Source organism: Chenopodium album, chromosome 6, assembly GCF_948465745.1.
Source record: "Chenopodium album chromosome 6, dcCheAlbu1.1, whole genome shotgun sequence".
NCBI lineage: Eukaryota > Viridiplantae > Streptophyta > Magnoliopsida > Caryophyllales > Amaranthaceae > Chenopodium > Chenopodium album.
In genome coordinates, this window is record NC_137839.1 from 17172362 (window position 1) to 17199333 (window position 26972).

General features: G+C 35.4%; 3 protein-coding genes across 3 annotated transcripts; 1 reads left to right on the forward strand and 2 right to left on the reverse strand.

Moving 5' to 3' along the window:
- Positions 1 to 101: 101 nt before the first annotated feature.
- LOC145634676 (THO complex subunit 3-like) lies at positions 102 to 6942 on the reverse strand. The gene is made up of 12 exons (XM_081686078.1): positions 6764 to 6942; positions 6426 to 6557; positions 6208 to 6303; positions 4109 to 4238; positions 3193 to 3284; positions 2902 to 2970; positions 2001 to 2058; positions 1817 to 1916; positions 1143 to 1229; positions 961 to 1039; positions 633 to 765; positions 102 to 500 (listed from the first exon to the last, which is right to left on the reverse strand). Exons 2-12 carry the CDS (start codon positions 6504 to 6506, stop codon positions 466 to 468), a joined length of 960 nt encoding a protein of 319 aa, XP_081542204.1. The 5' UTR covers positions 6507 to 6557; positions 6764 to 6942; the 3' UTR covers positions 102 to 465.
- Positions 6943 to 9010: 2068 nt separating this feature from the next.
- On the forward strand, positions 9011 to 16736 carry LOC145634677 (conserved oligomeric Golgi complex subunit 8-like). The gene is made up of 12 exons (XM_081686079.1): positions 9011 to 9228; positions 9307 to 9459; positions 11847 to 11995; positions 12582 to 12659; positions 12773 to 12866; positions 13004 to 13078; positions 13208 to 13504; positions 14739 to 14806; positions 14889 to 14943; positions 15234 to 15372; positions 15593 to 15777; positions 15849 to 16736. The coding sequence occupies exons 1-12, from the start codon at positions 9088 to 9090 to the stop codon at positions 16164 to 16166; spliced, it is 1752 nt and encodes a 583-aa protein (XP_081542205.1). The 5' UTR covers positions 9011 to 9087; the 3' UTR covers positions 16167 to 16736.
- Positions 16737 to 17128: 392 nt separating this feature from the next.
- On the reverse strand, positions 17129 to 24923 carry LOC145634678 (vacuolar protein sorting-associated protein 29-like). Its single transcript, XM_081686080.1, has 3 exons — positions 24630 to 24923; positions 19120 to 19257; positions 17129 to 17588 (listed from the first exon to the last, which is right to left on the reverse strand). Exons 1-3 carry the CDS (start codon positions 24759 to 24761, stop codon positions 17286 to 17288), a joined length of 573 nt encoding a protein of 190 aa, XP_081542206.1. The 5' UTR covers positions 24762 to 24923; the 3' UTR covers positions 17129 to 17285.
- Positions 24924 to 26972: the final 2049 nt, after the last annotated feature.

A 26972-nucleotide genomic window follows, 5' to 3' on the forward strand; every position in this document is an offset into this window, starting at 1 on the left:
TCGATGTTCCTTTCTCATCCATCCTCTTTCTTTTCTTAAGCATGCCTCCTTCAGAGAAGCTTAGTTGGGGAGTTTTTAAAAGTGTTGACTGGAACCAAATCTGACTAATTCTGAAGATTAAAAAAATACTTAAAATTGATTGATTTTTACAGAAAAACTATTTGTATCCCACATTAGCCAATCCGAACTGAATGACAAACTATATATGATCCAAAAGAATTGGACTTGAACCATATTCCATGTGAATAATCCATTGCCTGCCTCTACACAGATTGCCACAGCTACTGCTTCATCTCTTTAATATTTGGTTGAATTGGAATACATTACTAGCAATCTAGCACAGTTAACTTACCTGTAATCCACCTAACATACGTATGTCTCATTCCACACCAACAGTTCAGCAGAATGCTATCAAGGGAAGGGAAAGTGAGCATACTAATGTCTCGTACAGTCGCACTGCAAACACTAAGCACTCTGGAACCCGAATATGCGGAAAACACCTGCCAGAATCCCACCAAAAAAATAGGGTGAAAATTTGAAGATCGTCCTCTCAAAGGAATTGAGCAGCGTGCTTACAAAATTAAATAAATGGATTATCAGCTTCAAGAATAAGTGCACAGAAATCTTACGACCTTCATCGGCTTGGTATTTGTTTTTATCATCTCCAGCATATGCAAGCAAATTTGATTTTGGATTCCATTCAACACTATTCATTGCCGCCCGACAAGGAATTTGATGGATAGATCGTCCAGTTTCAATACTTGCCTGTTAAATTCAAGTCAAAATAAACCAGATAAAGCATTTCCAACAATCATGACCAGATTGACCACACCTCACAAGGGGTTCTTAATGCTAGTTCTTAATGCTAATTGAACACAAGGAGTTTAGATACCAAACAGAGCAGTAGATTTAGGAAAGGGTTGGAATCAAATGTCAGCAAAAGAATATCTAGGGACTTACTATGTCAATGAATAAATCTTCACTGGCTGAAGCAATATACTCTCCAGTGTGATTAAAACTTATTGTTCGGACAGGCCACCTGAGATTATTAAAAAAAAAAATAATAATAAAAAAAAAGAGTTACAGAAATATAGGAGGATCACCATATATATAAACATAAGATAAATCTGAAGTAATCTTACTCGAGTTTTACAAATGTTCGAACACATAGCATCTCTTTAATATCCCAAAGACTGACCAATGAGTCAGCACTTCCAACAGCAAAATATCTGCCATTTATCCCAAATTTATCAACAGGACTTATTTGGATTAATTACAAGGAAAAAGTTATAAATGATTTGATCTTTGTAACCAGTAGACATGGCCTATACACACGTCAACAATGAATTATTAGGAGCAAAATAGAGATGATTAATGACCAGAGAGCAACAAACATAATACTATATTGATAACACTGTATAATCACAAGCTATGTAACTCGGTCTTTTCATTTCTCTTCAAATTCCAGAGTCAGATTCTTGACACAAAAATTAAACTTTCACAAAATAGACAAGTTGGACACCTGAACACGTAATTGTGTCGAACACAAGTACAGAGTACCCAAGTAACATAAATCGCAAGGGAATAGTAGCTGCCACCAGACTACCACGAGCACCAAAACTAATGACTACAACTAAAAATTAGATCTAATATCAGGAACAGAAAATCACACCATACAGCAACCATGAGAGTTTGAACAAAGGTATCTTAGCAAGAGAGCTGCAATTTCTTTTTCCTGCTTATCTTCCAACAATTGAAAGACAAAAAAAATTCCTTATCAGGATGGATATATAAGTTGAGACAGAATTCGGGATACCTTCCTAGTGGATCAATCGCAATACAATAGCAACCAGCAGTGTGAGCCGTAAGAGTGTCAAGTGCCTTCAAAGAGGGGTATGCAAGGACTTCAACAGTACCTATAGCGCAAAACATGACTGAAACTGACATTTCCATTCTATAAAAGCACAAATAAATATTCTACATCAACAATCAAATCTTACCATTTCCAGTTGTCAGAAAGAACTTCTCTCCAGTCATGTCCCATGCAATCTCATTAACCTGCAAAAAAATTAGTAATAAATACATGATAAACTCTGTAATTGAACAAACTATATTGGAGCTGATTTTTTATACTTGCTTAATTGAATTTTACACTCTTCTACTTAAAACATGAGAACTAAGAGCACAGTTTCCATTGACTTTTACACTGCACTCTAGGTGAGAAAGAGTACGGAAGTTAGCTTCCAACACAAAATCCCCAAAACTGTGAACCATTCATATTCATTCAGGATAATGGACAACAAGGAACCAATGCATAGTGCAAGACCAATGCATAGTTGCAAGCAAGTATATATAATAAAAATAAAATGTTTACATTTGGTTTAGGTATAGAAGGCCCAACCTGGACTGCCTCTCTCAGGCCCCAAACACAAGTTACACGGAAAGAAGTGTGTGGTGGTGACTGAAGAAAACTAACTCATGCTTGAACTAATTGGGATTTCCCATACAGGAATGCATGCAGATAAATACATTACAACTATAATAACCCAATTTTCTTAGTTTTTCAAAAAGATTACTTTCTTTTTTGTGAATTTTCCTTCACTTTGAACTTTGGTCATACTACAGAAGATCTAAAACATGACCTTTTGATTGACTTAAGCTTTCAACCTTTTAGCTAGCAGCTTCATTGCAATCATATAACTATTTGGTTTTCAACTAACATTTAGAATTTCAGCTAGCTATGCTAAACACAACTGTAATCTAAATGTTATGTCAAGTACTTAATCATGTGTCCAATCACACTTATCAAGAGCTACAAAGCAATGGTGAAGTGGAATTTAAAGCATTTTGAGGAAATAAAGAGCATAGAGACAAACTGACAGTAAGATGAAAGGAAATCACCTCATAATTGAACTTGCGTCTGTGAATTGGCTTGAATTTTCTAACATCTAGAATTGTTAGTTCATCATCCTACGAAAAGGGAAAAAAAAATATGGTGTTAGAGTGAGCAAAACATCCCAAAGCCAAGGTCAGTTGTGAGATGGCCTCTTACAGCAATAGGGGGGACAAAAGTTGCCAGCAAGCTGGCATACCATGCATTAAGTGACATTCTAATTAAGTGATCAAAAAGAACAAAACTCAAAACTGTGTAAGAGCTACTCAAGAACAAGCATGAAAATTACAGAAAATTACCCTGTTTCCAACAGCTATGTGTGCCCCATCAGGTTTGTATGTAATGTTAATATTTTCACCACTAAGTTCTGCTTGCTGTGAGCATTTCCCACCTGCTCAGCACAAAGGCAAACATACTAAGAGTCTCATTCTAGTGAATATGATGTAATAAATGCAAAGTTGGATGATTCATTGTTCTCACATCTGATCTTTAGTTCGGTTATACAATCTCCGATTATTATTTTCCCTTTTCAAGGTAAATGAAATATTTTTAAGTGATTATTCAACAGGAAAGGAAAGAGGAAGGGGGGGGGGGGGGGGGCGAAGCCAATATGATTGGGGTTTTTGGCCTTCTAGTAACAAAAGTCAATGAATGCAGCATCACCCCTAACTAGTTATAACAACTGTATTGAGTATTGTATTGATTTTGACTTTATAGACTTTTTCTCAGACTCTTAATACATGCATCATTAAATTTTTACACTATTCATATACTAACTTAGATCACATGGTATTAGACCACGTGTTATTATTATTATGTGGTTATATATGTCATTATCTAAATTTTGTTGGGTTAATCTCAATGTATATTTTCAATTTTCAAAACAATAACTTTTCATAATTTTTTTGGAAGAAATAATAAAATTGCGCACAGATACATGCACCAAACAATTTAAATAAACAATTCAGTAATAAAAAAGGAGACTATAGGAAAACTATTCAAAAGCATGTCTGGAACCACCTATAGCTAGATCATATTTTGACTTTGTTTTGCTAGAGATGCAATAATAGGATGAGAATATATGGAGCTTATAGAAAGGAAGCATACAAAAACAAAGATCACAAAGCGACAAGGTTCTGGACATGTGTAACTGTGTAAGTAATACTAAGTGACAAAGATCACAAAGTGACAAGCATCTAGATTATCTCAACTTACTGCGAGCATCCCACAAACGAACTGTTTTATCCCCTGATGCAGTTGCAAGTAGATCTGCGTGTTTGGGATCCCAACAGAGCTGGTCCACACTATCAGTGTGCCCCTTAAATTCAATATCCTTTACCTTTCCCTGCAGTAAATATCAAAAGGATAAGGAATTTAAACGCATACAAAAACACAAAATTATAAATACTATAATAGATGTACTTTAGACATGATAGCACTTGCCAGATACAAGTAATATAAATTTTGCACAAGTCAGGATACCAACTCTTTGGTATAGTCAGGATACTAACCAAAAAAAACCCCAGTTCATGCCATCGTGAAAGGACTACTGGGAACTTAAAATAGTGTAGCACATTGCAATAGATATCAACAGTGTCCAAGCCTTGACTCTAATAGGATGGAGTTGGGATCAATTGCATGAACCAAAGAATTATATCCAGTGGTTGTCAACAAGGATCCTCTTACTTCATTCAACACTATCAAGTACTGTATTCTCCAGAAAACCAAATTTCTATTATCATTTTTAACTTTATCCAAGTTATCTTGGCCTACCTCAACTTCTAAAATCCCACATTGCAATAGACAAGAGATATCAAAACAGGTACTCCCTCCATCAAGATTTAATTTTCACATTTAGACTAGTCGAGAAGCATTTTTTTACCATTTAGGTACTAAAGAAGCATGTTTACTGGATATTATCATTCTTTAAAACTATTATTAGTCAGGAAGGTTTTTTAAGACCAAGATAAGGTATATGTAAGAGTCGTGCACTTATATGTTCTGAATGCTAAGGACGCAGCTGAAAGTAGTAAAATTGGAGAAAAGAGGAAAGACTTTGGGAATTCTGATAAACAAAACCAAAAGTGTTACTGATCATCTTATACTTCCTCCATTTTTTATTAGATGGATCACTTTCCTTTTTAGTTTATAAATTATCTCTATCTCCTTCCTACATGGGCCCTATATACATTTCTTTCTATCTCCCTCTAGTTCAAAAATTGTCTAGGAGTCCGCAATTACAAAAATGATGCATCTAATAAAATAACGGAGGAAATATCTTTTTTAAGTTATTATACAGGTAAGAGAGACAATTATTGGGGTGTTACACTTGTTGTATCAAAAGCAAGGCGGCTCAAGCTCCAACTAAAAAATGGCAGCAGTAGAAAGAGCATCGGATGTAATAGTATGTTATCGTATCAAACAATCAAAGACATCAAGGGATAAAGTATGCACGTTATAGTACAATATTCCAATAGGTCTCCCTGATCCACAAATATAGTATCCACACAATATTTCAATAGGTCTACCTAATCCACAGATCTTGTATCCAAAACAATATTTTAATCAGTCTTCCTAATAAATAGGTCCCCAAAGAAAGAAAATAAGGGAAAGCTATGTTAATTGACCTCTTCATTTCACCTTAATAGTACATTTGTACCTATGTTGAATTCCCCATGGACATTCCAGCAGTCCACTTTGGGCCAAAATTCAGGAAATTTTTCACAAATTAGCCGAGCGCCTATATAAAGGAACCCTTTTAATCAAAACAAGAGCAAAACAAAGTTGACACAAAAAAGGTATACAAGTAATTCAACAATCTCACATTCTCACCTCACAAGCTAAAGTACATAAGACTGAGATAAATTAGAACCACATCATCAAACTACAACTAGCTTAGGCAAAGTCACAGTTTTTTAAATACTAATTCCCCTCTCAATAAGTTCTAGCAACATCATCGAACAACAACTAGTCAAATTCAAACATAAATTTCTAATTGAATCTCTTCCCCTCCTCACCTATCATAGTATCATTGCTCTCAAAACAATTCATGCACAGCTAAGTAGGTCAATTGGTCACTAAATGATAAATTTGACAATCTAATTCAATTATACAATTCAACCACCGGTGTACCCGGTATTGATCCCTCATTTGGCGAATATATGCAATCTCACCTCTAACCAATTACAACTTTAACAAAAAACCACCTAACCCTTAACAAACTACCCAAAACAGATTCATTCAATCTTAGCAATATTATACAAACATCAAATAAGATAAACATTAATATAGGAGTGCATAGAACCAATACTTACATGACTATTAGGTTCAATGTGCCAAACTCGAGCCGTTTGATCAACCGAACCCGAAGCAAGCTTAGTTCCAATACAATTCCAAGCCACTGAATGCACCTAAATATATTTTGGAACACATTTACAATATTACTCACAAAACATTATACTCGAATGCAGGAAATTGGACCCAAATAAAATAATGAAAATCCTATATATAGGGCAATTAAAGGTAAAATTACCTTCTTTTTGTGACCCTGATATTCTCTACTGTAGAGATTCTTAAAAGGGTGGGTTGCATCCTCCGCTTTCTGCTGCGCCATTAAAATAAAGCTCTCTCTTTCTCTCTCCTCCTTCGCCGTGCAAGAAATGAGCTATTTTGTAACACCCAGAATTAAAATCATGCAATTCATCACATATTTTATTCGCAAATATGAAATTAAAGACAAATAATGGAAATGCAATACACAAATCACGACTTGATTGAGACAACAATTCGATGAACAATCACATACAAATTCAATCAACAATTGAACAGAATTTATACTACGGAGTACTTTTATATTAAATTGGGGGCAACCTTGTTGTGCAAACGATGCTTCGAGTAGTGGAGGTAGGTTAAGCTGTGCGCGGCTGCCGGAGAAATTGGGGGCGAAGAGATGGGGAGCTGCGGCGGTGGACGGTTGATGAAGATGGAAGTGGGGTGGGGGTGTGCCTGAACCAGTTTTTGAATAACTAGGGATTTTAATGTCTACTGCAAGTCTGCAACTGTAGTGCTTAAAGTGGGATTATTTTCGGATTTCGAAAATGTGGGATTATTTTACGCAAAAATAACAAAGGTTTGAAAACAACGACCTTTATTGTAGTATTTCACTAATTAACACCCAGCTCGTGCGATGTACGGTTTGTTTGATTTTTTTTTTATTTTTTTATTTTATTTTATTTTTTTTACTTATGAGCCTAAATTTTTTTATATATTTAGATAAAAAAACCTAATATTAAAAGATAATATATAATTAATTTAAAATTAAAAATCTCATTTGCCAATTTTACTTACATGGCATTTGAATTATTTAATTCTAAAAGAAATTAATAATCTCATATTTAATTGGCTACTACTAAGATTTATAATCCTACATGGCGCGCTAAGAAAAATAGATCCTACGTGGCTTTCTAAAAACTCGGGAAAAAAACTCCCCTTTATATATATATATATATATATATATATTAGATTATTAAACATGAATGGACGAACAAATCCTCACTATCATTTTTTTTCCTCTAACTCGATATAATTTTCTCTCCTCCCAACAAACTACCACTAGAGAGATCGTGTTTTAAAAAAAAAAATAGATGAGACTAAATATCTAGTTTTTTTTTCGAAAGTTTGAGCAAAAAACACCTACGTAGTAAAATTTTTTAAATTCAAGAGGATGAACTAAAATTCTAGGCATTTCTCCTGATGGGGTTTTGAAAATATTAGTTCAGCCTTTATTTTTCATTTTTTTTGCGGTTTGTTTTTATTACTCAATAACTTTTGATTTCAAAACGAAATATCATAACTTTTCCAGTAATATTATTGCGCCAAGTATTATGCCTACTCATATTTACAGATTTAAAGTTACCCAAATATGACAAAAACTTACTTTAATTGACTAAAAGTTACCTAATACGAGTACATTAAGTGGATATTATTCGTAATAATATTATTATAACTCATCATTCGCCCTTATGAGATAACTAGGTTAAATCCCGTGCCATGCACGGTCATAATTAAACTTTACAACAAAATTTATAAAGAATGGTGTTAATTCAACAAATTTATCAAAAAAAAAATATATTTGTAACAAACTAATAGTCTCTAATTAAAGATATTGATGATCAAAGTTGTGTCTCAACAAATGTGCAAATCCAACCATAACTTATAAAAAAACAGAGAAGTATAATATAATAAAATGATTTGTTAAGTTGTTCATATAAACGTTGTAAGATTTTGTTAAGTTGTAAGATTTATACAAATTATCCTACTAAAATTATTATTCCTATTTTTAATTAAAATAAATTTTAAGTCAGAGGAAAAAAATTATAATAATATTATGATAATCTTGGATGATGATATATGTCAATACCTTAATTTTAAACTATGTTAGTATATTTGTAACTAAAAGATTTATAGTATGTAAAATATATGTTGAAAAAGAAAAAAAAAAAAAAATTGAGTATGATTGGATTAAATGTGTTGTCAAAATGGAAATAATTATTATGGTAGGTTATAAAATGGAAGTCATTAAAATTTGGCAAAAAAAAAAAAAAAAAAAAAAAAAGACAAAAAGGCGGGAAATTTTTTTATAACATCGTGACAAGTGTCACTTTAGGTTCGCTTTTAGTATAGGTTAATTGATTGATTCGTTTTGTATACAGCTTACCACACTATATGATTGACTGATGACTTATAACAGAACAAAATAAACTCCATAAAACTGACCGAGTAATCCCAAATCCCTATAAAGTGTTATTGAATAACCCTTATCCTTACAAAACTGATCGAGTAAACCTATAACACTCATCACTGAGTAACCCTTACTTAAGTAAGTGAGTAATAATTCTTCCTATATCATTACACATTGTGTGATAGCCACATACGAATTTGTGACAAATACTAGATAAATTGTACTTGTAGTCGGTAGTACTACCTACATTACACATTATTTGTAACGATTTGACATAAACTAGAGATGTTAAATGTAATCGTTGTAAATAATATATAACGGAGGTAGTAAGTGAAAATAAAAAAGAATAAATTAATTTGGATCTGAGAGTGGTTTCTTCTCATCACGATCTTCCTCCTTCCATTTCGCCATTGAAGCTCAAGCTGAAGAAAACTATCGAGGAGAGAGAAAATCCATGGAGTCGTTATCCCTACCATCATCCTCAAACCTAGACGACAATGGCGAAGAAGTTGCAGGTCTCATTCCTCTCGCTTCAATCTCCCAGCAACCTTACGTTTCTGAGCTCCTCTCTTTCACCCTTGATCGTCTTCACAAGGTCAGATTCTCTCAATTTCTCTCTCAATTCCTCCATTTCTGAGCTCTAATTTTTGCGCCATTTTTGAATTTCTGGCAGGAACCGGAGCTTCTTCGAGTTGATGCGGAGAGGATTCGGCGGCAGATGCAGGAAGTTGCGGTCGCGAATTACCGCTCTTTTATATCTGCTGCTGATGCTTTGGTTTCGATTAGAGAAGAGGTTTCTTCAATTGATAATCATCTTGAATCACTGGTAATAAATTGATCTTGTTGCTGTTTAAATTTTGTTGGAAATGTTGTTTGTTTGTAATCATGTTATGATTAGGTTTGAACAATGTTTGCGAGTTAGATCCTACACTCGATAGCATCATGCGCATTCACTTAACATCGTTCTAAAATGTTATGATAATCATCTTGAATCACTGGTAATATATTGATCTTGTTGCTGTTTTAATTTAGTTGGAAATGTTGTTTGTTTGTAATTCTTAATGTTATGATTAGGTTTGAACAATGTTTGCGAGTTAGATCCTACACTCAATAGCACCATGCGCATTCACTTAACATTGTTCTAAGAACATGCGGTGAACAATGTTGATTGTTTGAACTGAATTTTATTTTTTAGTAGCTTTTACTTAGATGTTAAAATGCGGCAATGCAATATACTAATTGTAATATTTAAATTGTGTACACACAGTAAATTTTTGTTTTTTAAGTCTTATGATTTTGATTAAGATTGATTGCAAATTTGTGTCTAAGTTCCATCTTCCATGTGTTATTGTTGATGATTTGAAATTGATCAATTACTCAATATTCTCCTAATAAAGTCGGGTTTGATTTGTTGTTTTTATGTTACTTGGAACTCAGGTGTTTGATGTGGGAATGTGTCCAAGTGTAAGGCTCAGCTATTTCAAGAAAAAATTCCTTGTTTTGGTCCAATGTAAAGCCTCAATTAGACATCCATACCCATATTTTGTGAATTGTTTAGATAAAAGAAAATGGAATGAAAGGGAGGGGAGGGGAGGGGAGGGAAGGGAAAGGGAGGGGGACAACTGGACAAGTTCCATAGTTTGGATAAGAGTTTGGGGGAAGGGGAGGGTTCTACTCCGCTGGTAATAAAAACCATCTTTTCAAAATTGTAGAGATTTGGAGGGAAAATAGAGCTCCACTTTCCATCTTCCTTTATATTCCCTTCCACTTCCTCATGTTTCTCCTGCCTTCCTTTTCCTTATATCCTGTTATCCAAACAAAGTGTGAGTGTCAAGAGTTTGTCGATGATACTTGAGAAGTGAACAGTCCAAGGAACATAGTCATTTTTATTTTAGGGAATAAATCCGATTGCTGATCAATGCCCTGTGGACGTAATTGCTATTTTTTAGGTAGAAGTAAATTGCAGGTTAATACAACTGTCAATGGACTCAACTTTTATTTTCTTTAGCTTACTTTGTCTGTCACCTGATTAAAATTAAAAATGAATAGAGAAGTTCATTGAAATGCCGTCATATTTTGCTTATGGAATGGACTATGTATGAGTTTCTATATCGAATGTGGAGGTTCGTGAGAGCAAGAGGTTGTAGGTGACACAAGAATATGCAGTTTTAAGATGAAGTTTTGATTAAAATTAACAATTTACTATGAAAAAAGTTAAAAGAAGAAGAGGGAGTAAATTGTCTCTAGGCCCTTGGGGATCATAATTTCCTAGAATGTATACAGTTCTGATAAGTTTATTAGTAAATACTCACTTGCCAGATAGAGGATTTCATAGAATTAATTTGACGAGTTTGATATCTTGGATAGCCTGTAAGAAAGAGAGACTATTTATGCAGACATCTGTTAAAGCAATTTTAATTAGAGGGAAATCATTGTTTTTTAAAGATAAGACTTGCACAGACAGGAGAAGTTACATTGTCTTATTTGTTTCATTGGCTAATGAATATTTTGATTTTTCAAATTAATTCTTCTTTTGTGTTTATCTCTCTATCCTAATTAAGAAGTCTGTCTTTCCTATAAAAGATGTTTTGAGACTTGAATTGCTCCTCTGACTATATCTGGTGTATCTTATTTTGTGAAAATCTAAAGTTCTAATACACTGAGTAATAACTTTTTAAGTTTTAGATTAATACATAAAGTAATACTATAGGGTGACCTGTGACAACTGTCCTGTTTGACGGTCAAATGTCAGGATTTTAGAATCTCAATCACCAGTAAGTTTTCATCTCCTCTGTTTGCATGAAGAAGGAAGAATAATAGAAAACCCTAGAGTTAAAAGCTCTTCATTCCTTTCATGTCAGCATCTAAGCATTTATAAGTGTGACATTCATCCTCCCCCTTGTGTCCCCAAAACTCTATAGAATTACGTATATGCCCCTGTTTTCACATGGGAACCAATTCCTGCTTGACTTAGTTCATGTAATTTTCTTAGTTTACAGTACCCTTCTTATGCCCCTCCTTTTTCTCCTAAATTATGGTGCCAAAAGAAATGGTGCAAATAAATAGAAACACAGGAAGTTTGTTTAAAATTTGAAGCTGTATGCAATCTTTAATGTTTAGAATTTTATTTTTCTCAAATTTTGAAATATTTTGATATTTGTAAATTGATCATTGATTTTTGGAAATGAATATATGCGTTAATGTTTGTTGCAGATTGATGAAGTCCCTAAGCTGACATCTGGTTGCACAGAGTTCATTGAGTCAGCTGAACAGATTCTGGAGAAGAGGAAAATGAACCAAACATTGCTGGCAAATCACAGTACTTTGCTTGACTTGCTTGAAATTCCTCAGCTTATGGACACGTATGTAGTATAAAGTGGTAACTGTGTTTAATCCTTGAGGGCACCCAAAGTGCATATGCTCGGTGTTTTGACTAGATATTTGACTTTAGGGCAATTACAGAAAGTGGTTAAATTTCCCATGCATAACATGGTAGAAAACACTTGACGGTTTCTAGTTGCAGTGCCACTCTTTTTTTTTTTTTTTTTTTTTGTGTGTGTGTGGCCCTTTTCATCTTTTTCCTTTCTCGCATTGAGAGTCTAAGAGCAGATATTTATTTGAACTCAAAGGGTTTCTTAATTTGGTTCTAACATTGAATATGAGTCATATCTGGTTAGGATTTTGCAGTGGCCTGTAATCAGGCAAATGAGTAATGAAAATTGAACTAGAACTCATATTTACTGGCACAGTAGCAGTTGGTTGAAAATCTGAATATCAATCGTCATGTTATCTGCCTATCCAGTGTTTATCACATACCTATTTCACTATGAAACCTTTGTATCCTAGTCAGCAATAAAATTTCAAGATGCTTTCCTGGCTTTTGATTTCTGTTCGTAGGTGAGGTACTTAGCTCATTGCTGATAATTGTGCATCACCTTTTCTGTCCAGATGTGTTAGGAATGGAAATTATGATGAAGCTCTTGACTTGGAAGCTTTTGTTAGTAAGCTTTGCACCATGCACCCAAAGTGAGAATCATGATCCAACTTTGTTCATTACAAGTATTGTCACAGTTGAGCAGTTTAGAGAATCTTACTGATATTCAACGTGATTTATTTATTATTCTTTATGTTTTATAAAGGATCCCTGTCATCCAGTCTTTGGCTGCTGAGGTTAAGCAAACAACTCAATCTCTGCTTTCACAGCTTCTTCAGAAGCTCAGATCAAATATTCAGGTACTAATAATGTGCCTGTTTTTTGGCTCAAAAGATACATGTTTTATATTAGATTCATAGCTCTTTCTTGCCCCTCCAGTTATCCTGAAACTTTTAGGAAGCCAGGGCAATATCAATTTGACAAGTTTATATTGCAGTTGCCAGAATGTCTTCGTATCATTGGATATTTACGTCGGATTGGTGTCTTCAGTGAATACGAAATGCGCTTGCAGGTTAGGCTTGTTTTGGTATAAAGCTATTGAATTATAAGTGTAGTTTAGGTGTCTTTTTGCTCCCTATTCAGATGTTCTTGATTTTTGTTCTTGTTGGTGATTTTTGACTTTGTAGTTTGTTTGACACAGTTCTTGAGATGTAGAGAGGCATGGATCACTGGAACCCTTGATGATTTAGACCAAAGAAATCCGTATGAATACTTGAGAGGGATGGTTAACTGTCACAGGATGCATTTATTTGATGTTGTCAACCAGTACCGAGCGATATTTGCTGATGACACGTCTGGAAGTGAAGAAAACTATGATGGTGGGCTTTTGTTCAGCTGGGCTATGCATCAAATTACATCTCACCTTAGAACGCTTAAGGTCATGCTTCCCAAAATAACTGAAGGAGGATCTTTATCAAACATTCTCGATCAGTGCATGGTAAGTGATTTATTGCGTTTGGTGTAGGTTGTGTGCAATTAAGTGATTAAATACCTATGTGTGTCTAGATTCACTTGCTAACCGAAGAATTTTATATCCTAGAAATCTGTAGGCAGCACAAATAACCGTATGTTTATTCTCATGTTTATGAATGGGTAGTTGGTCATGTTTAGATGTATGTATTTCCCCTAGTATTGAAAGACCATGTGTATCATATATCAAACCATGTGATTGCAAGTATTGACTACACCAACAATTAGATACATGTAAGAAAGTTTTTGGTATTTGTAGTGTAAAAGGAGATAGTTGATTTCCTAAAATGGGTATGCTGCAATATAAGTAAAACTCTCTGGTAAATGGTGCAATATATATACAATGGGGTAAAAAACAATTTTGCTAGAAAAATCTCATGTCAATTTCCATAGTAGTTCAAGTCCTCCCTCAAACAAGTGTCTTACTTCATATGTTATGATTACCACTTTAGAGGTGGTATTACAATAAGAGATACTTGTGTATGTGTGTGTATTTGTGGGGGGGGGGGGGGGGGGGTAATTGTCTCATTAATATGAGACTTTCTTTACAGAAATACACATAAGCTCAAGAGCATTATCATTTTCACCATTTATTACAACTCACCAAAATGATGCTTGGGTCTTATTCTCTTTTCAATTGCTTGGAAATGAGAGACAAAGAAGATAAGGACATTACTTTGCAAAACCATATAGATATTTCTCAATCTGGTTTTACTTTGCATAATATAGCTTGGTTCTTCATCTTCATCTCCCTTATTATTGGTCACAAAAATTTACTCCTGTCCCAGGTTAGCTCTTACACTTTTCCTTTTCATTTGCCCAGATTAGTTTTTACACTTTTAATTTGGGAAAGGCCTGCCTAATAACATAACACCTTCTCTTCCTGCCACTAAAAATCTTGGACCCACGGTCTCTCTCGTTCAATAAAATTAAGTCCTATCTTCTATCACTACAACAAATATTATATTGATGATCTAGGAATGCATTTAATAGCTGCAGAAGCACCAGGTCATGGAAGGGACCGATGATGGCTTCAAAGCCAACTAGCTGCATCTTATTCCTCTTCAAATTTGAAAATGCACAACTAGCTGCATCTGATCTCTTTTCAATCTTGGAAAAGCATTATTTCTGAGTGTTTTCTTAAAAAGAATTTTGTATCCTCTGATCCTGAAGTTAATGCTAGACTTCCTGCTTTGTGACAGCACTGGGCGATGGGACTTGGTTGGGTCGGACTGGATTATCGAGGTCTTCTTCCATCATTATTTGAAGAGTAAGGATTTTTTTTAGATTGAAGTATGATGCTGGAAAGTCCAAAAAATCTTGCCAACTAAATGCATTTGCTCTCTTTCCAGGGCTGTTCTCAACTTATTTTCAAAGAATGTTGCTACTGCTGTTGAGAATTTTCAGGTAACACATGTAGCTAAATTGTAAAATTTATGACTGCTACTATCTTTGAATAATATATGTGGGGCTTTGATTAAATGCTTACAGCGATGGAGAGAAAATAGTGTGTATAGTGAAGGAAAAAAGTATTTTAAAAACTAAGATTTCTTCATGAGGCTATTAATTTGGATAATTCACTTAGCTTTCACTCCAACTAAATGATTACCGTGGAGTCATGACTCTTTCTTTCAGTATTTCTAAAATATAGCTCATTTCTTGTATAATTGCATCTTACTCTTCAAATACTTTGCCAGCTTGTCCTGGATTCACATCGTTGGGTACCTCTTCCAGCAGTTGGGTATTCAGGCAGTACCGCCAGTGAAGAAAGTCAAGAGGATGTCACCCCACCTTCATATTTGATGGAGCATCCGCCCCTTGCTGTATTTATAAATGGTATGTTTTTCAAGCATATAATTAGGCTTGAAATATATTGTAAAATTTTAAAAAATTGGGTTATTATGTGTAAGAATCTGTTTCAGCTTGGGTGAGTACTAGATGAATGTAAAGTATGTTCTATCCAATGTCAGATCACAAATGCATTGATTAGATTAATCCTGCCTTAGATCAGTTTTCTGACTGGTTCCTTCTCTCTATGATCTCTTGATGCTGGTAGGTGTGTCAGCAGCAATGAATGAGTTACGTCCGTGTGCTCCAGTAAGCTTGAAACATATTCTTGCCCAGGAATTAGTGAAGGGACTGAAAGCTGTTCATAATTCATTGTTGAGATATAACGAAGCACGGATGCTTAGAAATAATGAATCCACACTTTTCTTCTCACTTTGTCGTGCATTCATGGAGGTAAATTTCATATAGTTCTCTGCTGTTTCTGATTTGACATTATATCTTACGTGCATTATATTCTTTATCAGGTTGTCTTTCCTCATTGTGCAACTTGCTTTGGTCGTTGTTACCCTGGTGGTGCTGCCCTTATTACGGATGCCAAGGGTTCATTTGATGGGTTAAGCCGTTTGTTATCCGTATCGTCATCATCAAGAGAGATTCCTAGGCAAACTCAAAGTACAGATATACAAAACATATCAGAAAATGGGAGTTCATCTATTGTAGAAAATGGGGTTGTCCCTGAAAGTGAGCAGAAAGAGGATACAAATGTAGTTGAAGACGAGGAGAAGAGTGAAGACTCGAAGGTTGATGGGAGTTTGGTGACTCATGATAGCAATGCAGAATGATTCCTCTGAGATATAATTGATGTCTTGGAAGATGGTTCATGTTGTAAAAAATTTATGTCTCTGGTCAGATTTGGATTTTTCTTCATCACGAGGAAGAAATAGCTTGAGTGGCCAATTCATTTACGGATAAACAAGGGGGTAAGTAATAGAAAATTGAGAATTCGTATGTGAGCTGTCACATATATTGTGGAAACACAATATATGGGGAAAGGGAATAGATTACAAAATTGGGTATACTTATGTTTTGTATGTTTTCAGGAGCATTTCAGAAGATATCATTGTACATTTTTTTTTGGCATGGGTGAACTTAACAAAATGTACATTTGAGGCTTTAAAAAAAAAATGTACATTTGAGGCCATTGAGGATTTGGTATGATTGTGCAACAAATTTTGCTCCCTGCATCTTATTGACAGACCTGGTTCGACGAGTGTTATTATGTAGAATAGGAGAAGGCAGAACATATGTATCAAACTATAAGTCATAATTACATGAGATTATTGGCCATTATCATTTTATTTTTTTTATTTTTTTATTTTAATGGAGCTATCTGAGAATCTTTTTCTTATGAATTTCTAAGTTTTATCACTTGACAGTCATCTACTTCATATTATTTTTTTTTAAATGTACCAATTATGATTATTATTATTTGGGTTTTAATAAAATCTTATACAACTAAAATTATTTTAGATTTACCAGCTGTTAGAAAAGTTTAATTTATATCATGTCGACTATTTTATTTGAGATTTTAATACATGATCTTCTCGGATTCTTGGGAAATCTGGGATGGTTAAGCCAAACTTTTCTGGATTATAGCAGTATAGGCGATTAGCATACAACCTTACTTTAAACATGGTAAATTTTAATATCAACTTCGTAGAACTAGAGTAAAGTTGGTGCAGATAAATTGGACAATAAAATTCAAGTTAAAAAATCAAACCAAACAATAAAGTACAAAATCGGGTTATACTCACAAGTAAAAAACCTATTTTGACCTATTAAAAGCTTTTCATAACCATTTCAAGACAACTTTTTTCAAACAAGGAAAATTTAAGAAAAAGCACAAGTCAGTTTCAGGTTCTGGTGAAGAAGGCAGGCACATCTACAAAGATTGTTTTGAGTCAGTGAGGAGATTGAGGAGCAGTGGTCTTCTTGAAATCAATCTTATCCACCTTAACTTCCCCATCAATAAGCTCATAAACGTAAACCACCACACGCAACCCGTCAATGTCCATCAGAACAAAGCTTGGATTAACATCATAGGTGATGCTGCTGTATGCACCCGTGGCAGATCCTGGATTTATGACAACACCACCTTCGTGTTTGTATGCAGTAAATTGATGTGTGTGCCCAGTCACAAGGATGTCCACATCCAACTGCCTCTGAAGCATAGCTAAGGAGTCCAAGTCTCCCCATGGAATAACCTGAAAGAATTAACCAATGGTTGAATAACAAGAAGAATCACAAATGTAAAATTCATGCATGCATTTAGCTTAGGAAGTTTGAAGGGTCTACATAAATATGGGCAACTATTTCCTAAATAAAAATGAGTCAATCATATCGAGACACTGGAGTAACACGTCTCTACTCAAAATGGCAGAGACAAATTTTTTTAAAGAGGGCCTAGGTTTGAACTCAGGACTCAGGAGTCTTGAATGTTTAATTATAATTAGGTTAATAACCTATTTTCCATATTCCTTTTCATGCTTTTCAATATCAAATACATCATGTTGAATAAAAGAGTTTTATGGAAGGAGAATATCAGATATTGCTTGTTAGTATAGCAGACATTAGTGTCCATTCTGTCGTGTCAAGGGTGGAGGAGAATACAAGCAAATTCCATGTAATCCTAGACCCTACACCTTTCTGGGTGGCTGGTGGCCACCTCAAGGGTCCCCAACCTAAATCTTCAGGTCCTTTTCACAACAATATTCTAAACCCAATCCCACCACTATGATTTTCTCCTCCAACTATCACTCTCTCATACCAAACAAGAATAGAAATTGAAATGAGGGAGTGTATGGTTGAGAAAGATATGGGGCAAAAGGCTAAACGAGAAGCAGGGTTTAGGAGCTTTTTGGAAGAGAGCTTTTGAAAGAGAGTTATTCTATCCAGTTCAAATTTGCTACTCTTTATAGAGTTCTTGAAAAATTCTCCTACCAATAAATTGTTCCAATATTTTTATTGACCAATTTACAAAAGTAGCTTGCTAACAGCTATACCAAACTCTTTTACACAAATATCTAATATAATTAGGTAGTCAAACCAGTTAATAGAGCCAGCTAACTGCAAATTGCTGAACAGGGATGATCTTTTTATACTGTTTTCTCATCTCCTTATCCTCAAACCAAACTGCTCAGGATTGACAAAGCAATAAAGGGCTAGTGAAGGCCTGCTTACATAGATTTGAACAATGTCAAATAAACACACCTTCAGTTTCAAATTCATGATCTTATATAGTCATGACGGATCAATACAGTAGACAACTGAGAAGTAATATGCCGGAAATAAGAAAGAGAATTTGCAATTATTGAGCAGGGAAATTTTTTCATCATCTAAATAGCATTTAGCAAATATTTTATCTTTTATTTACTAAATTCAAATAGTCCTAGTAGAAAAATCCTGGCCAAACTCTATATATGGCGTGTACTACATAGAACATTTAATTTAGCATTCAGGTTAAGGTTGAATTTTAATTTGGTGGTGGATGGGATGGGAAAGATTTATTAATTATTTTACATGTACATGTAATTACATTCTTCCAGTGCAGTTACAGGGTCTTCCGGGGAGGACAACAATGATATACTCAATGCACATCCTGATCAGTTAAATTGATTCTCTTGTTAAAGATGATGCAACTAGCAATTCCATTTACACTTGTTATACATCCCAACATCAAAGATTTTGCAAACCAAAAATAATCATAGGGCCAGCAAATTAAAACAAAAGTCCAACCTGGTGACCATGACAAAGTCCAAGCTTGAATTGACCGATTGTTAGGGTTTTTGTCTCTGGATAACGTGCATCTTCATCATATTCTCCTCGAGTAATATGGAGATCTGGACATATGGTTTTTAAGTAGTCATGTACTTCCTGCAGATAACAGCTTAAAATGAGTAAAATATTCACGTTTAAGTTCAGGCATCTGCCAACAAGGTTTTCAGGATTATCTAAGCATATCTGTATTGAGTGCGATCCGAAACATCTCAAACAACTGTCACATGAAAGAAAAAAAAAAAAAAATCAAAATTACTCAGCAACTGAACATGGCTTATGCATCTCCAACAATTTAAGCAAAGAAATCATCCTTAATGCAAGAACTAGAGGAGAGAAACCAAAGTCAATACAACAGATGGCAGAACCGAGAATCAAACAAAAATTTAAATAAATTTTTTTCTCCAATCTATCCTCACATATTATTATGATATTTGCGTTTGTTCATTAACCTATCAGTGGATACAGTGAAGATATAAGAATCAAGCAGATAAATTTAAGTTGGATATGTTCTCTAACCTATATGTGGGATAAAGAGATTAGAGAGGAGATAAGAATCAACAACACCAAGCAGGTAAGTAGTCTCCCCCAACTATTTACTGTGTGGATCCAGCCAACAACTAAAATTTCCATGAAAAATGACTCTTAATCTATGTATAAAAAGCTGGGCACATTTAAGCTTAATGTGGTTTTAAGATAGCTGGTAGAACCATACTATGCCACGTCTCGCGGCTAGATTCTGGAAGTAAATCTTCAGGAAATCCTATATGTGAAGTATGGCAGTCCTCCCATGGGTGCATAAAATATAGTACAAATTGAAATAGGTATAACCTACCATCATAAAGCAACACAATCAACCACCCAGAATGTATACTGCAGGATCTAGAACTGAATGGAATAATGAGGTTGTTCAGATAGAACAAAGACATGATTGTAAAAATAACGAATTAAATATGTTGTAAACTTGAAAGCTATTAGACAGTCATAGTTTCTTTTATCAAAAAAGTTGTTCAAGTATTGAAGTCTTACAGTCAGCAAACAATAGCATTAGAGCATTAGACAGCTCATGCCTCATAGAGCTAAGAGACTAAGAGAGAGATTAAGCATCCAAAACTAACGCTAGTTCTTTTACAAAATTTGTCCTGGTTGACTTTTCAAACTATGATGAAGTGTAATTGATGCACATAATAGAAGTAGATACAAATGCAAGTAGTCCAAATTACCTTTTGCAACTATATCTCAAGCAAGAGCATTATACTATTTGAAATGCATATTAATAAATGTAGTGCTGTACCTTAAGAAAAAATTGTTTAGACTTTAGAGTAGTTGATTTGAAACATTCCTTAACCAAACCGAGGACAGATGCAGCAAAATGAACTTAAAATTATAAAAGGAGTCCTCCATAGATATAATGCATTGCCAAATTAAACTGTATCACAACTATGGAGAACATAGAAGAGCTTAACCCTGTGCCAAGAAGGCTTCATGAAATGAATTATGAGACAATCTAAGCTTTTAAACTAACTACAAGGATTAGGCTACCTCATGAGATAATTACTTGCTTCTTTAACTCTCGTTGGTCTCCCACTGGATTACTCTTGCTTCCATGGGGAGTCAGAGTTAGGCATATAGACCAGACATAAATTTAAGGAGATATTGAGAATTGATATAAGGAATTTCTGCTTCAAAGTTTCTGTTTGGTTCTTCTCTAGAGGTCAACTACTCAATAAGCAAGTAAATCATAAAAAGTGGATTTCTAATTGACTAGTGAATGTTAAGATAGCTTCCAGACAACAAAGAATAGGTCCCACTTCAATTCAATCATCAGTTTTGGTTCCCAAAAAAAAAAAAAAAAAAAAGGAAAGAAAAAGAACTCTGTTAGAGTTTGTAAAAACGGATATAGATGTGTCGTACAAGAAAAAAAAATCACGTCTTGGTTAATGTTCAAAAATAGAATTTTCCCTAACATACTAAAAGTCCTACAACATGCATCCTCAGTCAATCCTGAGACACCAAAATCACAGAAAAAGCAGAGTCATAACTCATAAGTATGACAAATGGCCACATATTTCAAAATAAAACACTAACATTCTGATCAATTCCCTGTCGTGAATCCTCATTTCATGTACCCTTTTCTTATTATAATCCACTAAGCAGTAAGCACATACACAAGACCACATTAACTTGAAAGGGAGTAAGGGACAGACCCCTCTAAACTTAGGGGTCGTTTGGTTGGGGTTAATAATCACAGTGATATCATTCCCTTTGTTGTTGTTTGTCACTTTTTTGATTCCCTTTACCCATTTTTATTTTTTGAGTTCACCCATTTTTAGTCTACATTGATTCCCCACCCCCCTAGACTTTCCCATTCCCTAGCCACCATACCCACCACCGTCTACTTGCCGAAAGTTGCCCAACCACCTCGCCGCTGACCCAGTCTCGTCGCCAGAGCCCGCCGCGCTTCCCCCCACATCTCGCCAGAGACCGCGCACCTCCTTCACCTCTCCCCTCAAAAATACCTCCTCTCCCCGGAAAATCGTCCACCACCCACGCAACAACCCTAGAAACACTATCCCTCCCCCGAAAAATGTCGGCCGACCTTCCCCATATCCTCAAAACCCTAGCGGGCTAGTCGGACGACGTTTTTCGGGGGAGGGATAGTGTTTCTAGGGTTGTTGCGTGGGTGGTGGACAATTCTCCTCGATTCTTGCATGGGTGGTGGACGATTTTCCGGGGAGGGGAGGGACGGCGAGGGGAGGGGGAGGGGGAGGCGCGCCGAGGGATGAAGACTCCCGTCGAGGTTGTGGCTGGGCGGTGGGGTGGCTCGTGGTGGCTGGAAAAGTGAAGAAAGGGGGTTGTGCGGTGGTGGTGGTGATTCCCTTTGTTTTTTGAAAACAAACAACATACTAGTTGGAAAGGGTTTCATTCCATTCTCCTACATTCCCTTTGTTCATTCCATTCCGATTCCCCTAGGCGAACCAAACGGCCCCTTATTTCCCAGTTTTGAATGTAAATGGACAACATTAAGGATTTTAAAGCCAACCCTGAAAAGAGCCAATCCCATCTAGTTCTATAAATATTACGCTGCAAAATTCCATTTCAGCACAAATTGATAAGGAGTCCCACTCACTCAACCAAAAGCCTTCTTAAAAATCCATTTTAGTTACGACTCCTTTTTTCCCCTCCACCTTACCTATTCTACAAGTTGTATTGATGGTATGATGAACCTTCACAATAGCAGTTTGTTCTAACAATGTATAGAAGAATTACAAAAGTCTATTCTAAAGTACCTTATTAAAAATCTGGTAAATACTTAAAATAAGCCTGATTGGAGAAAGATCTTAGACTTCTATGACATCCAGTAGTAAAGGTGAGAAAAAGAGTCCAGATGATAGCCTTATCCAGTATCACATCTCATAACATTCTTGAAATGTCTCAAGGAGCCCATTCTTAATATCCCAACACCCAAACTAAAATTAAACTGCTCTTGAACAATCTCAATGAGAGACTTGTTTATCTTTGTATTACAAATACATTGACAAAACACTACTTAAGTCTTGCGAACCAAACAATGTCCTTAGTCACAAATAGGTTTAAGATCAAAATCAGATTATTGTTTTATGTGCAATTTTGGAGACTTATTTTATGGTATTATTATAATGAGTAAGTGACAGTTATTTGATGTAAAATTGGATAAAGGAAGAATTAAAAGAATTGGAAGAAATAAATTGGAGACCATCCATTGAGTGTGAAAATATACAATAATAGAGAAAGTTCCAAATATGGGAAGTGATGCAAATATTATAAAACACCCATATTTAGGAAGTGATGCAGCTATTAAAAAACAAAGGGAGTACTTTTTTCCACTCAAGAGTCCCATATTTTCCATTCAGAATGGAATCCAGTTTCTTATCCGTAAGATCACAAAGTACTTCAAGCTATCGTTTCTGATAGTGCTTCACAAAATATTATCACATGAAAGGAGTATTTCAAATTTTCAATCTCACTCCTGCCACGACATACAAAGATTACCTTAAGTTCCTTTTTACAAAATTTGATCCCTAAAAATAGAACCTGGGCTAGGCTGCCAAATGATTGGAAAGTTAAGACAACCCATATCTAGTGTCAACGCAGATAACACCTTTCATTTGGCCAATCATGCACTTGCCTATAACTTCTTAGCCAATCCCTATCTCTTCTATATAAGCTCCTTATAGAGCCCCTTTCCCTACTTATATATTCTTTGTTGATGAACAATTCCATTAGGTTTATAAAAGATACTTTATTCCCTTTTGCAACTAATGGTACTAATTCAATACAACAAATTTTGGAAACCATCTGCCCTAAAAAATCACCCTTTCTCTAGAAACTTAGAAGCAACTTCCTAAAAGCATTGTAGTTTTAAGCAGATCTCTGAGAGCATAATGTAACTCAATCTATCATATCTGCTAGTATTTCACAAAAAAAAACAAACAAGCAAATAAACTACGGTCTTACAATTGGCTATCTTTAACACTACCTTCTGTTACATTACACACTGGTGTGGCAGGAGAGTTAAGAATTACATGGACCAACAAAGTCGGAAGTTTCTGTTCTTACATGAATTTATACGGAACTAAAGTAGAAAGACCCTCTCCTCCCCTCCCCGACCCCAAAACTGCCAACCTAGTACAGTCACCTTAGTCCTTACTGGTTACTAGACGCAAAAAATGTACTGGCTTTTATGGGAGATATGCATCATTCATCAGTCTTATGCATGCATATCATTGCTTGTGCTAGCAACTGGCAAATGTCAATAGCATGAGGATATTACTCAAAATCGCAATTTATGTCAAACTTTGAAGCCAGAGGTTTTCATTAGGCCTATGATGTACTTGCCTAGCTCCTTTAAGAATTCCATTTTGTACATATGAGATACTTTCTTTGCTTTCGCGGCCAATGGTTCTAATTTACAACAAACCACTTGCCCACAATAGTATCCCCCTTCTCTAAAAAGTTGGATGCAAATGCAACTTCCTGAAACTCTTTGTAATTTGAAGCACATTGCAAAAATTACATTCACACTGCATAAAGTAAATATGTTTAATCTTCTCCGTATCATATCCTTTATCTATTCATCGATCAACATAAAAAATGGTCGTCATTTTAATCTCAATAACTTTAGACCCAACTACAGCAAAATTCGGAGAACAACATATTCACATGATTTTCTACATAAACTAATTCAAAATTTCTGGACATTGTAATTGTAACCCAGATTACATAAACCATCAAAAACAACAAAATCAATACATTACTTCATGATCATCAACCCAGAAAATCAAACAATCCAAAACAATCTCAAAACCCCATTTCACAAAAAGTTCCCAAAAAGTTCCCAAAAACACAATCAACAAAAAATCAAGAGCAATAAAGCAAAACCCAGAAAAAGTCAAAGAGAGGTCAGAGGAGAGAGAAAGAAAGAAACATACTTTGATGCAAAGATTACCAGTACAGATTACGTGTTGAATCTTTCCAGGAACAAGCATAGACTTGAATTTGGCAGGGAGATCAGGTGCTCTATGTGGGATGTGTAAATCCCCAATTGCTAAAACCAACACCATTGATTTGCTCGGTTTTCTCTCTCCTATGAAGAGGAATTAGCTCTGGTCGTGAAGAACAGAGTGAGCATTCGGGGTTTGATGCGTACAAATCAGACTTCGTCTCTGAGATCGCCAAAAATTGCAATTTTTTTTTTTAATTTTTTTGTTTTTGTTTTTGCCCTTTCCCTAAATAATGTTGGGAAATTATCTACCGCAAGACGTATACATTATATGCAACTTTTGCCAAAAAAGAAAATTTCACATTAGATGCAACTTTCACCTTCTTTCCTTTTTTAGTAAATTTTTTTAATGAAATTACTCAAATACCCTTACTCAAAATATCATAAACACAATTAATTAGCTAAATTAGAATTAATTAGAACAATTTATTTACTTAATTAACATCATTTTTCTCACCTAAACAAATCCAATCAACCCAAACTCAAAAAATCGTCAATGTCGCCGGCCACCACCACCTTAAAGATTTCCGACTCTGCCTCCGCCTTCGGTGAAGCTCTCTCCCAGGCGATCCGTCTCGTGCGCTCTCTATCTTTCTCTAGCGCTCCCGTTCTCTCTCTATCTCTATCTCTTTCTCCTTCTCTTAATCAATTCTTTAGATATGATGATTTAGGGGTTGATTGGGCTTGAATGGGGTGTTTTAGGAGGTTTTTGGGGTAGGTTAGAGTGGATTGGGGTGAGTGGTGGAAGGTTTTGAGTGCTTTAGGGGGTTTTCGGGGGTGGTTCAACGATAATTGGCCGTGTGAGTACTAGTGTGTGTTTAGGGTGTTTTGGGGTGATTAAGGGTGGGTTCAAGGTAGATCGGGGTGAGTAAGGGTGGGTTCGAGGTTGATCGGGGTGAGTGGGAGATGATTTCTGGCGTTTTGGGATGAGTGGGGGTGGTGTCGGGTTAGTTCAGGGGTAGTTTAGAGTGAGTCAGGCGGTTTTGCCGTGGTTTAGAGTGCGTGGAGGTGGTTTCGGGGTGGTTTGTGGTGGTTCAAGGTGAGTGGAGGCGTTGGTTGGTTCAGGTGTGAGGGTAGGCGGTGTTTCAGGGTGACGGTTGTTGGTGGTGGCAGGGGTGACTGATGTTGGTCTTGGTGGTTCAGGTAGGGGTGATGGATGTTGGTGGTGGTGGTGGTGGTTCAAGGGTGACAGTTGTTGGTGGCCATTCTCTCTCTTACTCTTAATTATATACTCTTTAATTCATTAATTAACTATTATGAAATTTTGTCTTGGGTTTCGTGAGAGCTCCAAAGTTGCATATAATGTGTATCGGAGGTAGTAAATATGTTTTTGCCCTTTCCCTAAAACGGGTTTATTAGAAAACCGCTACTTCAAGTTAATGTTTATGTAGCGTTTTGATTTCTATTCCCTATGTAAAGTGATCATTTAGCGGGATGAAAACTTGTTTATATACTCTAGAAGACTCCAAGGGTCATTTTCATCTCAAACTCAAAACCAAAAACTCGAGCTCCGTTGATGTCTGGGTGGGAATTTGGAGAGTCATCTGCGCAAAAGAAAGCTAAGATCGAATCTTTAACCTCTGTTGAAGATAAGTTCATCACCAATTTCATTTCGTTTTTCAATTTTTGAAGCATACCTTATTTTGTTGAATGAAAACAAGTTAGGGTTTAGTGAAATTGTTAAAAACTTTGAAATTTTTTTGTGTTGATCTACTTAAATTATGCTTCAGTATGTTATTCTCTGCAATCGCATGAAATTTGATGTTGTGTTTGTGTGATTTTTGTTGAGTTAGGGTTTGACACTTAAAATCGAAAAGTATAGGGTTTGTATGTTCTGTTTTTTTTTTTTTTTTTTTTTTTTTTTTTTTTTTTAATGTGATCAATAAAAATGGCCATTGTAATAGATGGTTCACCTAATAACCTAGGTATGGATGATTTGGACGACACTCACCCACTGATGAGAAACCAAAATCAAATGGGAGGACCAGCTAAGTGTCGAGAGGGTTTGCTAGCAGTAGTGTCTTTGGTGGAGGCTTGGCACATTACTCCTTACCTACTATACCATGTGCACAGTCGGATGAATTGAGGGATTGGGCTCTTCATGTCATTCTATACAACTTTGGGAAGGACTTCTTTGTGTGGATTGAGAAGGACATGACTGTGTATTTCGATGGTTTTCCACTTCTATTCAAGGAAGATTAGGGGGTGGGTTGTATGTGGGGTGGTAGGTGGTATTATTTTTGCTTATGATGGCATTAGGTTTTTAGGTTGT